This window comes from Monodelphis domestica, chromosome 4, assembly GCF_027887165.1.
Source record: "Monodelphis domestica isolate mMonDom1 chromosome 4, mMonDom1.pri, whole genome shotgun sequence".
Classification (NCBI taxonomy): Eukaryota; Metazoa; Chordata; class Mammalia; order Didelphimorphia; family Didelphidae; genus Monodelphis; species Monodelphis domestica.
This window is the reverse complement of record NC_077230.1, coordinates 101,056,404-101,072,150: the sequence shown is the minus strand read 5'-3', so window position 1 is coordinate 101,072,150 and position 15,747 is coordinate 101,056,404. Positions and strand designations below refer to the sequence as shown.

At 38.6% G+C, this 15,747-nt stretch overlaps 1 protein-coding gene across 2 annotated transcripts in view; it reads right to left on the bottom strand.

Annotated features, from left to right (window-relative positions):
• Positions 1-15,747, bottom strand: part of MRAS (muscle RAS oncogene homolog) — a 114,121-nt gene that overhangs the window by 19,780 nt on the left and 78,594 nt on the right. For both annotated transcript variants that reach the window (XR_008911150.1, XM_001365376.4), the window contains exon 4: positions 9,614-9,767. Coding sequence is in view for 1 of the 2 variants with exons in the window: in XM_001365376.4 (XP_001365413.1) it covers positions 9,614-9,767 (154 nt within the window). In the remaining variant the exon portion in view is untranslated. The remainder of the gene's footprint in view (positions 1-9,613; positions 9,768-15,747) is intronic.

The following is a 15,747-nucleotide window of genomic DNA, read 5'->3' as shown; positions in this document are numbered from 1 at the left end:
TGTCATATATACACTGTGTATCCTTACACAAATATATACATCCATATATAAAGATATGTACATATAGATATGTACGCATCTCACATACACCTTGGGAAACTGATGGCAACTCAGAGGAGAATCCGAGATCACAGATCTAGATGTTATCTAAACCATCCCTGGCAGGTGTGTGCCAAAAATGGAATGGTTGCCTCAGAAGGGAGTGGGTTACCCTCATTTTAGGTCTTCAAGCAGAGGCCAGGTAAGACTTGACAAGTATGTTGTAGAGGTCATTTTTGGGGCCATTCAAAATTAGGTGGCATCCAAGATACTATCCAATTCTGAGATTCTGTGATTCATCTGTTAGTATAAGTGGAAATAAGAAAACACTTTCATTTTAAGTCTTACCTCTTAAAACAATGAGGTTTCAAGCATCAGCAAACAGGTTTTATAGCCCTATGTGTAAACCTAGTCCTTATAACCAGATGTGGACAAATTAACCTATACTAGAATTTTAAGCTGAGAAGCATAGTGTGCTTGAATGTGTTGAGGTTCGAGTCAAGAAGACTTCTCTCCTTGAGTTCAAATCTGGCCTTAAACATTACTAGCTGTGACCCTGGGATTGTCACTTAATCCTATATGCCTTAGTTTCCTCATTTGTAAAATGAACTGGAGAAGGAAATGGCATACTACTCCAATATTTTTGACAAGGAAACTCCAAATGGGGTCATAAAGATTTGGGCATGGCTAAAAAAATGACTGACCACCAAAGAATTATAGACCTAAAAGAGAGCTTAGAGATCTTCTATCTCAGTGTTTTCATTTTATAGAAATGAAGCCTTGAATCTGGAAGGCTAAAATAATAATTTTAATTCTCTATTGATCTCAAGAATAAATACAAATTGAAGACAGATGCTAGCTTCAACATTGGCTCTAAAGCTATTTTGTTACCTGAACCAAATGGAGAGGGCATGAAGGAAACAACCATTTGGGTTTGATTCTCAGGAGTTCTTTTCACCTGTCCTCTATCCTTTGGATCATCAGGGAACACAGCCCTTGACATGGAGTTTGACTCAGTTTTTGAGAGATTCACTAAGTCCAGTTCTTTTTTCCTTTGTTGTACCAAGAGGAATAAAAACTATTCTGCCTAGTTCTTTTTCTCATTTCCTCCATCCTTCATTCTCACTATTAGAGAGCTCTTGTCCATGGAGCAGAAAGGAACATTCCCATGGAAACACCCTGTTTTTATTGCCAACAAAACAATATTATGTAAAAACACGTGTCTTGGGATGAGAATGTTTTCAGCTCCACCTTTTTGTAAGGGCAGGAGAAGAATCCTGTGGTTTTGCCTTAAGGGACAGAACTGGTGTCTCTAGAATGTACAATGAGAGATCCCAAATGGGTCTGCCAAATGCTGGAAGACTGACACTCTTCTGCTAGGGATTGTTTAGGTAATATCTATATGCACAATTGCAGATTCACTACTGGGTCGCCATCTGCCTCCCAAGGTGTGTGTGATATGTGCCCACATATATGGATAAATATACATTTTTGTGTACATGTACAATATATACACTACACACGTGTACATATAACATGCACATGCATGATATATGATATTCAAGTACATGTATGTCTAAATGTAACAGGGCTCTTGATTGGAACTATGATTTCACAGATATAAAAACTCCCAGATGAGGAGACTCCCTCTACCAATGTAGGTATATTCCTTCTGTTTATCTTATAAGCCCAGAGAGCTGCCTAGAGCATGAAGAGGATAAATGACTTGCTTAAAATCACATAATCTCTCTCTCTCACTCTTCTCTCTCTTTCTCTCCCTTCTCTCTCTCTCTCTCTCTCTCTCTCTCTCTCTCTCTCTCCCTCTCCCTCTCTCTGTTTCAGAGTAGGCTTATTAGGCTCTCAAAGCTTATTTGTAAATTTTTTGAGGCAAGGTTTATGGGTCCTAGTTCTGACCTCTTATGCTAATGCATTGTATGTTTGTTGTGTAATTTCAGTCATATATTCATGGCCTACTTGGGGGTTTTTCTTGGCAAGATCCTGGAATGGTTTCTTATTTCCTTCTTCAACTCATTTTATAAATGAGGAACTGAGACAAACAGGGTTAAATAACTTTCCCAGGGCCACACAGCTAGTAAGCCTATAAGTCTGGATTTGAACTCAAGAAGATGATGAGTCTTCCTGAACCCCAAATCAAGGCTCTAGCCACTATATCATTTAGTGACCCCCTAAACTCATTCTTCTAGTGAAGCCCCTTCACTTCTCTGGGCCTCAGTTTGTAAAAATAAAGGAGATGGATTGCTAATGATTTCTAAGGTCCCTTCTAGTTTGAACACTGTTCTGTAACTATTTTCAGCATTTGTCGACTTACAACAGTGTCAAAATGGTTGCCTTGTGTTACCTATTATTTTCTTTAAAAAAGTCACCAAAGCCCTTTGATTCCAGATTCTCCAGTTCTTCTTCCCAACGTGTCTACATGAATTCCCTTTGGTCTGGAGCAAGACGTGGAGGTACCCAAATTCCTCTCCATTTCTTCCCATAGACATTTCTAAAGGTGTTACTTAAAAGTATTAGAAGCCTTCCTTCACAGTAAAGCAAGAGGTGACATTCTCGTATATAAACTCACAACTCTCTTATCTCTTTAATGACTCCCATTATAAATTTTTATGGATGTATTCTCATGAAAAAATGTTGGCCTCAAATGAGCTCTTTTTTTAAAAAAGGACTTCTGAGTGATTCTGTTGCCCTTAAATGCAGCTAAAGGTTGACTATGCCAGGTACCAAGGATGTACCAGGGTTAAGTAGAATTGACAGAATTCAATTGGAAAGGCCACATGTTAATGTTTTCCCAGATAGGACTCAGGTTGTATTTAACTATTATATGTTCACTGTAGAGTATAAATGAGTGCTTTCTATTTTCAAAAGCAAAAGTCAAACCAACAAGGATTTGAATGCCAAGTATATACCCAGATAGTAATCTTATTAACATTTAAGTACATTTAAAAAATCAGGGTCAGTTATTCTGCCATTGTAGGGAACTCCCCAGTGAAGAAACCTCCACCAATTAAGACCATCAACATGAATCTTAAAGACCTGCCTGGAAATACTCACAAGTTAAGTGACTTGCCCAGGATCACACAGCTAGTATATACTAGAGGCAGAATTTGGACTCTGAATTAAGCCTTCAGCTCTCTATACACCATCTCATACTGCCTCTCAAACATATACTAATATTAGACTAACATTTATATGGCAATTACCCTTTTCAGTTTCCACATAAGGTCCAGGGTTTCCGTGGTTTCACCACTCCCCCATCTATGCAGAGCACAAACCCTCTGTGCTTCAGTAAGTAGTTTTCATGAGTTGAAAGGGCATAAAAATTTTAGCAACTCAAAAAAATGTCCACACCCTGCAGATAAGCCTGTCTGTACTTAGCATAGTTAAACAGAATGGGTGTATAATCATCTAACTAGTTCATTTTTGTCTTTCCAGTTTATTAGAATCTGCCAAAACTTACATTCTGTTAGCATTATCTTTGACAACTCTGCATCATGTTTAGAACATAATGGGGCATTAAAGCAGAACCAAAAAAGAGGAATTATAGATGAGGTAAGTGAAATGTGGAGAACCACAGACTCTGAAGACCTTGAAAGGACTTCAGAGACCATTTAGTCCACTCTAAATATGAACAGGAATCCTTCCTACAATATCCCAGAGAAATGGTCATCCAGCCTCATTTGAAATCTTTGAATAAAGGAGAATTTATTAGCTCTCAAGTATATCCATAAGAGCTCTCATTGTAAAGTTTCCCTTTTGGTGTTGTTCAGTCATGTCCAACTCTTTGTGTCCCCATGGACCACAGCTATCCACAGGGTTTGGTTTTGTTTTGTTTTTTCACAAAGATATTGGAGTGATTTGCCATTTTCTTCTCTGGAGGATTTAGTAATCAATCAGAGGTTAAATGTCACCTAGGAATGTGAGGCCAGATTTGAACTTGGGTCTTCCTGACTCCAAGCCCCGTATCCTACCCACTGAGCCACCTAGCTGCCTTCTAGGTATAGAAGTTTAAGTGACTTGCCCAAGAGCACATAGTTAGGAAGTATCTGAGGCTAGATTTAAACTCAGCTCTGACTCCAGATCCAATGCTTTTAACCACTGAGTCAATAGCTTCCTCTAAGTTTCCCCTTACATTGAACCTAACCAAACTCCCTACAACTTCTGGCCACTTTTTCTAGTTCTGCATTCTAGGATAAGCAGATCCAGCTAACCTCTTCTCCTACATGCCAGCCCTTCAAATTCCTGAAGACAACTATTATGTCCCCCCCCCACCACTCGCCTCTAAGTCTTCTCTTTATTTTCTCCAAGTTAAACATTTCTACTTCCTTCAATGGTGTGGCCTCCAAGATCCCCACATCCCAATTCTTGGTACCAAGCTCCGGTTCACCCACTGATACCCTTGCTAAAATGAAGTATCAAGGTAGCAACAAATTGGGAAACAATCTTCATAAAAACCTCTGACAAAGGTTTAATTACTCAAATTTAGAAAGAGCTAAATCAATTGTACAAAAAATCAAGCCATTCTCCAATTGATAAATGGGCAAGGGACATGAACAGGCAGTTCTCAGCCAAAGAAATCAAAACTATTAATAAGCACATGAAAAAGTGCTCTACATCTCTTATAATCAGAGAGATGAAAATCAAAACAACTCTGAGGTATCACCTCACACCTAGCAGATTGGCTAACATGACAGCTATGGAAAGTAATGAATGCTGGAGGGGATGTGGCAAAGTGGGGACGCTAATTCATTGCTGGTGGAGTTGTGAATTGATCCAACCATTCTGGAGGGCAATTTGTAACTATGCCCAAAGGGTGATAAAAGACTGTCTGCCCTGTGATCCAGCCACAGCACTGCTGGGTTTGTACCCCAAAGAGATAATAAGGAAAAAGACTTGTACAAGAATATTCATAGCTGCACTCTTTGTGGTGGCCAAAAATTGGAAAATGAGGGGATGCCCTTCAATTGGGGAATGGCTGAACAAATTGTGGTATATGTTGGTGATGGAATACTATTGTGCTAAAAGGAATAATAAAGTGGAGGAATTCCATGGAGACTGGAACAACCTCCAGGAAGTGATGCAGAGCAAAAGGAGCAGAACCAGGAAAACATTGTACACAGAGACTGATACATTGTGGTACAATCAAATGTAATGGACTTCTCCATTAGTGGCAATGCAATGTCCTTGAACAATCTGCAGGGATCTAAAAAATGCTATCCACAAGCAGAAGATAAACTGTGGGAGTAAAAACATTGAGGAAAAGCAATTGCTTGACTACAGGGGTTGAGGGGATATGACTGAGGAGAGACTCTGAATGAACACTCTAATGCAAATACCAACAACATGGAAATGGGTTTGAATCAAGAACACATATGATACCCAGTGGAATCACACATGGGCTATGGGAGAGGTGGTGGGAGGGAGGGGAGGGAAGAAAAGAAAATGATCTTTGTTTCCAATGAATAAGGTTTGGAAATGACCAAATAAAAACTAAAAATAAATACATAAATAAATAAATGAAAAGAATTAAAAAATAATAAAATGAAGTATCAAGAACTGAACAAGATATCCTACATGTACTCTCACTATAGCAGAGTAGAGCAAGACTCTTGCCCCCCAATCATTCTGGGCCCTACCTCTCTTAATACAGACAAGATCATGTTGACTGCCACTTCACACTGGTAGCTCATAGTAAGTCTTCAATTTCTTAGGAATTTTTCACAGAAATAGTTGCCTAGGTATTTTTCCATTTCCTATATTTGAGCAGTTAATTCTTGGAACCCAAAGAAGTGAACCCATACATCCCATTGAATTTCTTCTTATTCAATATGGCTCCCATTATAGTCTGTTAAAATCTTCTTGGATTCTGATTCTGTCACCCCAGATGCTAGCTATATCACTCTTCTTTGAGTCATCTGCCAACTAAATTATAGAGCTCAATTTTGACTCATCTAAAAATGCCATTCAAAAATAGACAGGATTACAGACTCATACATCTAGAGCTGGAAGGGTCCTCAGAGACCATCTAATCTAGACCAATCCCCTCATTTTACAGTTGAGGAAACTGAGGCTAGGGAAGTTAAGTGATTTGCCCAAGGTCAGACAGGTTGTCCGAGGTGGAATTTGAGTCCCATCCCTTCCCCACCCATTGAGAAGGCAAGTAGCATGATATCTATTATACATTGTGTGAAAAATAAAGAAGGTTACAAATAAAGCTTCAATCTGCCTTCAGAGTTCATCAGTTCTCTCTCTGGGAATGTATAGCATTTCCCATTGTGGGCCCTTTGGCATTGGCTTGGATCGTCTTCATTAGAGCAGCTGTCTTTCAAGGACAATCATCATTACACTGTTGCTTTTTACTGTGTACAGTGTCTCCTGGATCTGGCCACTTTGCTGTATCAGTTCATATTAGACTTCTTGGTTTTTCTGAAAGTATCCTGCTAGTTCTTTCTTGTAGCACAATAGCATTCTATCACAACCATACACTACAACTTGTTCAGCCACTCCTCCATTGATGGGCATCCCCTTGCTTTCCACTTTTTGCCACCACAAAAAGGGCTGCTATAAATATTATATCTATGTGTATATTTACAGCAGATCCCTTTCCCTTTTCTTTGATTTCTTTGGGATGCAGATCTAGCAGTAGTATTATTACTGGGTAAAAGACTATGCACATTGACCTACTCTTTTAATCTAATCTAATCACTTGAGAGCTTATTTCAACCTAGGGATTTTTTTCTTCTTATTTTCAAGTTTAGGGAAAACATAGGAAAATCAGTAGAGGAAATGTATCTCCTAAGGACTTAACATCCTTTGTCTATTTTGAGTTCCTAAGATTCTCCCTAAAAAGAGGCCAGATAAAAAGCTTTCTTTTGATGCTAAAAGCAAGTCTAGAGAACTCCCTTTTTAAGTAAGAGTCAAATCCATAGCTCCTTTAACTAATATTCTTTTCTAGGGATTAAGTTAGGATTGTAAACAATAACCCTCAAAACAAAGGATGGGAAATACTCTGCTTAGAAAGTGGTAGAAAACCTCCTTTGTCTCCTTATTGTTCTTTCAGGCAATGACTTCTTCTGGAGAGAGGATGATATTTTATGGGGAGTGGCCTCTTTGACCCTCAAAACTGCTTAAGCGTTGTTCATTTCTGGCTGTCTGCAATTCAGCACATTAAGTAGATCTATGGGCCAACTCAAGAGTTTGGCCTCTCTGGAGGAAGGCGGATTAAATGGACATGCTAAATTTGTATTCTTGAACTGATACAGATGGAGACATTTTAGTTGTGGAGGGTAGTTGGGAAGGAATGGCGATGGGAGACAGGTGTAAGAATAGGAAACATGGCAGCAATAAATCCTGGCTTTAGAGAAGTAGTGTGAGGCTACGGGCTGGATGAGGTGGTGGACCAGACAAACTTCATCTGCTTCACAATTTTGCCTGGGGCCAGCCTCGTCCTAGCTTAAAAACAAATTCTATCCCATGAAGAACAGACAATAAAACACACTTTCTTCCTTTGGGCAGAAATGTGGAGAACTATGGAGACAGAACATGTTCGACCTTAATTGATATAGCAAAGGAGCTACAGACAGTGACGGAATCTCATTGTTTTTGTTTGGTAGGAGGAAAATGTTCAGTTTGAGAGGGCAAGGGTAAAAAAATGCAGGACTCACTGTGAAATTCAGACAAAATCAAGACGTTTATGTGTTAAATATTTATATATTATAAATTAGATATCTAAATTATGTGATATATGTTATATATTAAAAATAAATCAGTATGCTATACAAACATAAATTATAGTAGATATTAAGAATAAATCAATGAAACTTTAAAGATGAATATATTCAAAATAAATTAATGTTATAGAACTATATTAATTATGTTATGTGTTATATATTATATATTAAAAGTAAATCAATAAGACTTTTTTAATAAAAGAAAAAATTAAGTTATAAATCATCAAGCAGAAAGCAGTTTCATCCTGTTCTTCCTGCTTCTTTTAAAAAAGCAAATATTTTATTGATGAAACGGAATACTGAGCAATTATAATGACAAGGCTGGCTCCAGAGCAAAACTGAGAAAATGTATTTTCCTTCAGTAAAGAGCTGAGGGTGTGGAATATTACATATACTCTCAGATAGACCTAATGCACTGATTGTTGTTTAGTGATTTTAGTCATCTCCGACTCTTCAGGACCCCGTACTGGAGTGGTTTGATATTCCTTTTTCCAGTTCACTTTACAGATGAGGAAACTGAAACAAACAAGGTTAAGCAAACTGCCCACAGTCATACAGCCAGTGTCTGCCACCTCAATTGAATTGATTAGGTTTGCTGATTTGCTTTTTTCCTTTTTTAACATTTTTTTGTGGCTTTGGGGTAGGAGAAGGACAGAATATTCAAAAATAGGAATCAGATCTACTCTATTCATACTTCAACAAGTATCCCCTTCCTTGAAGCAGAGAAGTATAGATGAGAAAACAAATCAACATGTTAACCATATTTGATAGCATATTTGATATTGTATGGCTCTAGCCACACCAAAAAGTCTTCCAGGCTTTATTTATCCTCAGTGCTTGGAAGCCACTTTCATTTCCTGACTCAACACAGAACAAAATACACTCAGAGAATTTTTGCTTTCCTCAATAATACATGTTTTCAGTTTCAATTTGATACTGCCTACGATGAGCTCTGGCAGAAGACCCAATCTCATCGTCCCAGGGGATCCATTCGAGAATCTAGGAGAAAGTATACTTGGCTCCCAATGCTAAAGGACTGAAGTCCTTAATGCCATATGTACTTTGGACGCAGTTAGGCACTTCAGTGGCTAAGGTGCTGAACCTGGTGTCAGGAAGACCTGAGTTCAAATGTGACCTCAGATATGTGAACTTGGACAAGTTACTGACTCAATTTCCTCAACTGTAAAATGTAGATAACAAGAGCACTGTCCTCCCAGGTTGTTACAAGGATTGAATGAGATAATATTTGAAAGTGCTTAGGTCTGTGCCTTAGCTCGTTGAAGGTGCTTAACAAATGCATGTTTCCTTCCTTTATTCCTTTCAAATAGTCTGATGGATATGACATTTGGATATTGCATCCAACAGTGCAGATCAGAATTCATCCTTGCTTGTTCATCCTCTGTAAATCTTATCCATACCCTCAATATAAGCTGGCCACAAGGGTTCTACCTAAAGAGCTAAGAGCTCTGAGCTAAGGTGCTCAGTAGATAGCCAGACCTGGAGACAGGAGATCCTGGGTTCAAATCTGACCTCAGATACATCCTTTCTGTATGATTTTGGGCAAGTCACTTAACCCCAATTGACTAGCTCATGCTTTTCTTCTGCCTTGGAAACAATAATCAATATCAAGTCCAAGACAGAAGATAAGTGGTTTAAAAAATAATCAAACAAAAATTTAAAGAGTTAGAGGCCGTCTGCCATTTTTCCTAACATCAAGAGGATCCTACAGCCCTCAGGTTGTTTCATCCATTCAGTGTAACTCAATAAATTAATTAATAAATAAATACTTGTTCCCTCCACACACATTTCCAACTTTGGTTATTACTCACCTGTCTTTGACTCTGAGGATGAGCTGGTGAAACCGGTCTACATGCTCAAAGCTGGCTTTATCTGTGACAGAGAAGACAATGAGAAAGCCATCTCCTGTCCTCATGTATTGTTCCCTCATTGCACTGAATTCCTCTTGGCCAGCAGTATCCAAAACTGGGGGAAAAACACAGGCAGGAAAGAAGTCACTGTTAGCTCATGCTACAATTATTGGAAACCTCAAAACCAAACAAAAAAGAAAGGCACATATTTTCTGGCACCACAACGGAATGTATTACCTACTATGCCACAAAAGTAATGCTACCCATCAAAAATGGAGATGCAGTCACTAACCCACTATGCCTTGAATCCATGTCATATGACGATTGCTTGGAGGGACCTGGAGATAGTTAGCCTGGGAAAGGCTTGAGGGAGAGCCTGACCATTGTCTTCAAGTAGTTTGTGGGACTCTCATGCAGAACCAAGCTTGATTCTGCTTGTTCCACAGGGCTGAATTAGGAACAATTTAGGCTCAAGGTCTCAAAAAACAATTAGAGCTATCCCAGAGTGGCATAGGCTGCCCAGGGACAGGACAGCTTTTTTTGTTTTCTTTTTTTTTTCAAACTCTACCTTTTCTCTTAGAATTGGTACTAAGTATTGGTTCCAAGGCAGAAGAACATGGTAAGGATTGGGCAATTGAGATGAAGCAATTTGCCGCAGGGTCACACAGCTAGAAAGTATCTGAGGCCAGATTTGAACCCATGTCCTCTGGGTTCCAGGCCTGAGCTATTTAGCTTCCCCAAGTGGCAATCTTATGAGGCACAACTACTTAGAGTTGTGGAGTCGTTTTTGTTTTCTAATTTGTTAATGCACTGGCCAGGTAGCATTGTATACTATACAAAGTTGACTTGCTGTCATCCACATTCTAGACCATAAATTCCTTGAGGGCAAGGGCCAGGCTTTAACTTGCTTGTTTCCTTTTTAATTCTATTTTATTTTTTGCATTTAAAATTATTATTCTGAGAAGTACATTGGCTTCATTAGATTGCCAAGAGAATTTATGACACAAAAAAGGATTAAAACCCCCTGCTATAGGCATTTATCCTTAGTACTGTTTTTGTGGGGAGGGGGAGAGAAAGAGGGTGGGAAGGGACAGAGAAGGGGGAGGGAAGGAGGGAGAGAGGGAAGGAGGAAAAGAGGGAGGAAAAGTGCAAAAAGGAGGTACTTTTCAAAATTTATGTTAAAAAGACAATTTTCTGAGGGTAGTAGTAATAGCTAGCTTTATGGGTTACAAAAACAACAATCCGTACATATGTAATCTTAATTGGTTCTCACAAAAATCCTGTGGGTCAAAGCTGCCCCTCTTTTAAAAATGATATATTAAATTTTTTTAATGCCTCTTTTAAAAATGATATATTAAAATTTTTTTTAATGCCATGATATTACAAAGGCCACACAGATAGAAATGGGAATAGCTAGGATTTGAACCCAGGTCTTCATACTCAGCCCTCTTGTCTTTATACCACCACACTGTTTATTATGATTTCCTTCTTTGACATTTTACAGATGATGAAAATGTGACTGAGAGGTTAACTGAAATGCTGAAGGTCACACAGCTCAGATATTTTCCCAAGATAGGATTTGAACTCAAATCTTCTATGCTACCTAGTTTCCTCACTGAATGAAATGAAGAAAAGCAGATTGGTTCAAAAGGACCTCCATAAAGAAATTATTAGCTCTTGCTAAACACCCATTCCTATAGCTTTGGTCCTGTGAGGCACAGAGCAAATTGGATGTTTTATATATAAATATCTGGTGTAGTTTAATTTGCCACTGTGAATACCTCTGGGTCTAGTTCAAGTCTGTGGGAACCCACAGAAACATTACATACAGCTAGATGCTGCCCACAAATGAATGTAAATATTCCCCATCCTTTCCTCTCTCCAGTTCCTTCTTTGTCTCAGTTAACCCCTGCTAGAAGAAGTTTCCTGAGTGGAGGCCATAGGGCCAAATATCTCCTCAGAGAGGTATCTCCTTAGCTAATTAGAAATGCACTATTTATCTCTGATCTGTTCCAGGCTTTTCTTTCAGGAGGGAATGCTTCTTTTAAAGACCTTTGGTTTAAAAAACAAAAAGATAGACAATTGCATATATTGCTGATTTATTGCCTTTGTTCGATATGCTCATCACATTAAAAATCCTGAACCCACTGAGGGTTAAGATCTTAGTCCTATATTAATGTTCCCTGTATGGCTCATAGGAGACATATGTTGATTTATCTATTTTATCTTAACATCAGGGTATTCATGGATATGATTTTCATGCATATATATGAAAAATGGTGGCAAAGAGAAGAAATACAGTAGAATTGAAGAAAGGCAGTTGTGGTCAGGATTTTTAAAAAATGGGAAGAAGATTAATGGGTTACTGAGATTATTAATTAGTGAGCTTGACTTTGCTTCCTGAGAATAGTCTTTTATATATATATATATATATATATATATATACACACATATTTACATACATGTTAAATACCCTTACCTTTTGGCTCGGCTAGGTAGCTCAATGGTGAAGTTTTTAAAAAATCTTAAAACTAAATATCACTTCCAAGGCAGAGGAGTGGAAAGGGCTAGATAATAGGGACTATGTGACTTGCCCAGGGTCATGCAGCTAAGAAGTGTTGGAGGTCACATTAGAACTCAGGACCTCTCATCTCCAGGCCTGGCCCTTTATTCACTGAGCTACCTAGCTGCCTCTTTAATATATTTTAGAAATACTATATTTGTGGAAAATGAGGGGATACCTTCCAATTGGGGAGTAGCTGAACAAATTGTGGTATATGCTGGTGATTGTGCTCAAAGGAATAATGAACTGGAGGGATTCCATGTGAACTGGAAAGACCTCCAGGAACTGATGCAGAGTGAAAGGAGCAGAACCAGGAGAACATAGAGACTGATACACTGTGGCACAAACGAATGTAATGGACTTCACTGCTAGCAGCAATGCAATGATCCAGAACTATTCAGAGGGACATATGAGAAAGAACATTATCCACATCCAGAGAAAGAGAAACACAGAAGAAAAGCAACTGCTTGATCACATTGGTTGATGGAGATATGATTGGGGATGTAGACTCTAAAAGGTCTCCCTAGTGCAAATTTTAATAATATGGAAATGAGTCTTGATCAATGACAATGTTAAACCCAGTGGAATTGCTCATCAGATAAGGGAAGGGGGGGGAAGAGGAGGGAAAGAACATGAGTCTTGTAACCATTGAAAAATATTCTAAATCATCTAATTAAATAAAATTTTAAAAAAAAATTAAAAAAAGAAATACTATATTTGAGGTATCATGAAATCCCTAGGGTCAAAAAGGTAGAAATGAGAATAGCTAGGATTTGAACCCAGGTCTTCTTCAAATCCAGCCCTCTTGTCATTATACCACACTGTTTATTATAATTTCCTACATTGGAAATTATAATAGCATAGCACTTTGGTTTCCAAAATCTCTTTGGCTCCTCCTAATAGATTATGTTATCCCTCCTGGATTACTACTTGTTGTGGGGGAGGGACTTACATAACTCTGAAACTATGAGCTATTCTGTTCAGGGTTACCCAACATGGGTAGGTCATAGTGGAGAATGCTAACAAAAGGGGATTCATTGGAGATGGAAATGGCAAATATCATAAGCATCTTTGCTAAGAAAACCTCAGCTAAGGTCATGAAGAGTTGGACGTGAATGAAAATGATTGGACAACAGTCATGGTAACTTTTTATCCCTCCTAGACCATTGTCTTTTTGTGGTGGAGGGGCTTGCATAGCTCATTGAAACCAAGAGCTTTGCAGTGTAGAATTCCTCAAGACAGACAGGTCATAGTGGAGAATTCTGACAAAAGGTGGTCCACTGGGGAAGGAAATGACAAAGACTTTGCCAAAAAAACTCCATGGACAGTATTAAGACTTGGCATACTATGATTCATGAGGTCACAGAGAGTTAGACATGACTGAACAACTGAAATAAATTATGCTCTTACAGTTAAGTCTGAAATAATGGGATGTTAGAGAATCATGGAACTTTAGAGGAGAAAAAACCTTTCATATATTTATATTCCGTTGGTTGAATTCCTTTAATACAGCTGGGGAAACTGTGGCACAGACTTACCTCATAGTCACAAAGCTAATTGGAGTTAAAGTAATCCTGACTTTTGCTCTACTTCTCTTTCCAGTAAACCATTCTAAGCCCACTGGGTGTCACTGATGATAAAGAATACTATAAAGGAAAAATGTATTTGCCAGATAGTAAAACCAAAAGAAAGACCTAAAGATAAAACCTCCATGATATGAATCTCACCTGTCTTAACAAATAAGCAATATGTCTAAAATTAAATGTGCTTTTACTTTTAGGGCTAATTCTTATCTCAGAGGTTCCATTAACCTTTTGACTTCTTTCATTTTATGGTGAGCAATGAATTATAGTTTTTAAATAAGCCCTATAAAAATCACAGCAATTTCATAACTTACATTGTTTAATTATAATGGTTGTCAAGGCTACACCCCTCCTGGAACACCATGTATAATAATACAAAAGGGACATTTTCAAGTTAGTTTGGGAACAAAAAGATCAGAGAAGGAATAGGACTGCTTAGGGTGAATGGGATTGATAATAATGGATGACAAACAGAAGGCAAAGCTATTCAGCTCCTAGTCTGCTTCTATATTTTCTATCAAAGAAGATGATCTGGGGACTAACAAGGGTTGGACAAAACTGCTTAACAGTGATTTGGATCCCCAAATGAGAAGGAGAAGACTAAGAAAGCACTAGATTTCCCAAAGACTTCAAGCAGCCTGGCACAGATGCACTTGTACTTTGAGTAGCAAAAAAGCATTAGGATATATTTGCTGACTTTGTCAGTGATCAATAAGTTGCCAAGAATGAGAGAGGGGCCAACAGACTAGAGATTGGCGAATATCATTAGTATTTTCAATAAAGGAAAGAAGCAGCTTTCTTTAAATCGTAGGTCAGTGAGTTTGACTTTGAATCCTGGCAAAATTCTAAAGTACATTATTAGAGGGATGGTTTGTGAGTGCTTAGAAAGGGAAGTAATTATCATCTGAGTCAGTATAGATGGGATGGAGGTGGGCAGTGGGCAGTAACAGGCAGCAATAGAAGCAGGATCTCGTGTTCTGAAATCTTGTATTTCTCACTAGTTGGCACTAGTTAAGCCTAACTGCAATATCTGTAGTTTCAGCATTAGTCAAACATAAATTGCAAAATCTGTGTTATTAATCGGTGAACCATTCTGTATTGGTAATCACTTACACTGGATCTGTAATGTCACATACTGGGGGTCAGCCTTGTGCTGTTCAGTATTATTAGTTGCTCATATTGTTCTGTATTTACCTTAGTTTTGAACAGTTATTGATTACCTATAGCGACTGTCTACTGAACGGTATACCCTTTGTTCCCATCTTTGATGAAGGCATTCCAGAAGGGTAGTGAGATCTCTCCTACACTGACAAATGATGACAAGGGGGACAATGAGGAACATGGGACATGCTCACTAAGGGTTCTGGCAGTCCAGGGGAACCTCCCCCCACAATTGCATTTGCTTCTTACCTTTCTGGTGTCCCTAAGTTCAACTATAACATGTCAAACCCAAACCACAACAGTAACACCATGTTCACGTCTTGGCTATTCTGAGCCAAGCTAGAGATTTTTCTGGAATGAGAGGCAAGAATCCCTCAGACCCTCAATAAATATGCAAATCCTGATCCACACAGAGGGGTCTGCTACTCTGTACCTGGAGAGCTGTTATTCCATCAGCTCTAGAACTACTGGGCTGACTCATTAGCCCCAACACTATCCAGTTAGCCCCCAGGCTATTCCATCAGCTACTGGACTGCTACATATCTTAAAAACTTCTTCTTCAAATACATTTTTTCTCTTTACCTTTGGATTGAACAGAATATGAGCCTCCCATTCTTGGGGCAAGACCCTGCTATGAACTTGTGTGTGTTTCTCCCCCAGTAAATGCATCCACAAATAGGTCATGCTCCTGTGAAGAGGCATGATCCCTGCCCTGCAACTTCACCTTGGTGGGAGGTGTAGAAGGTGAAACACAGGACCAGTATTTGAATGTATTCTGCTTGTCTATA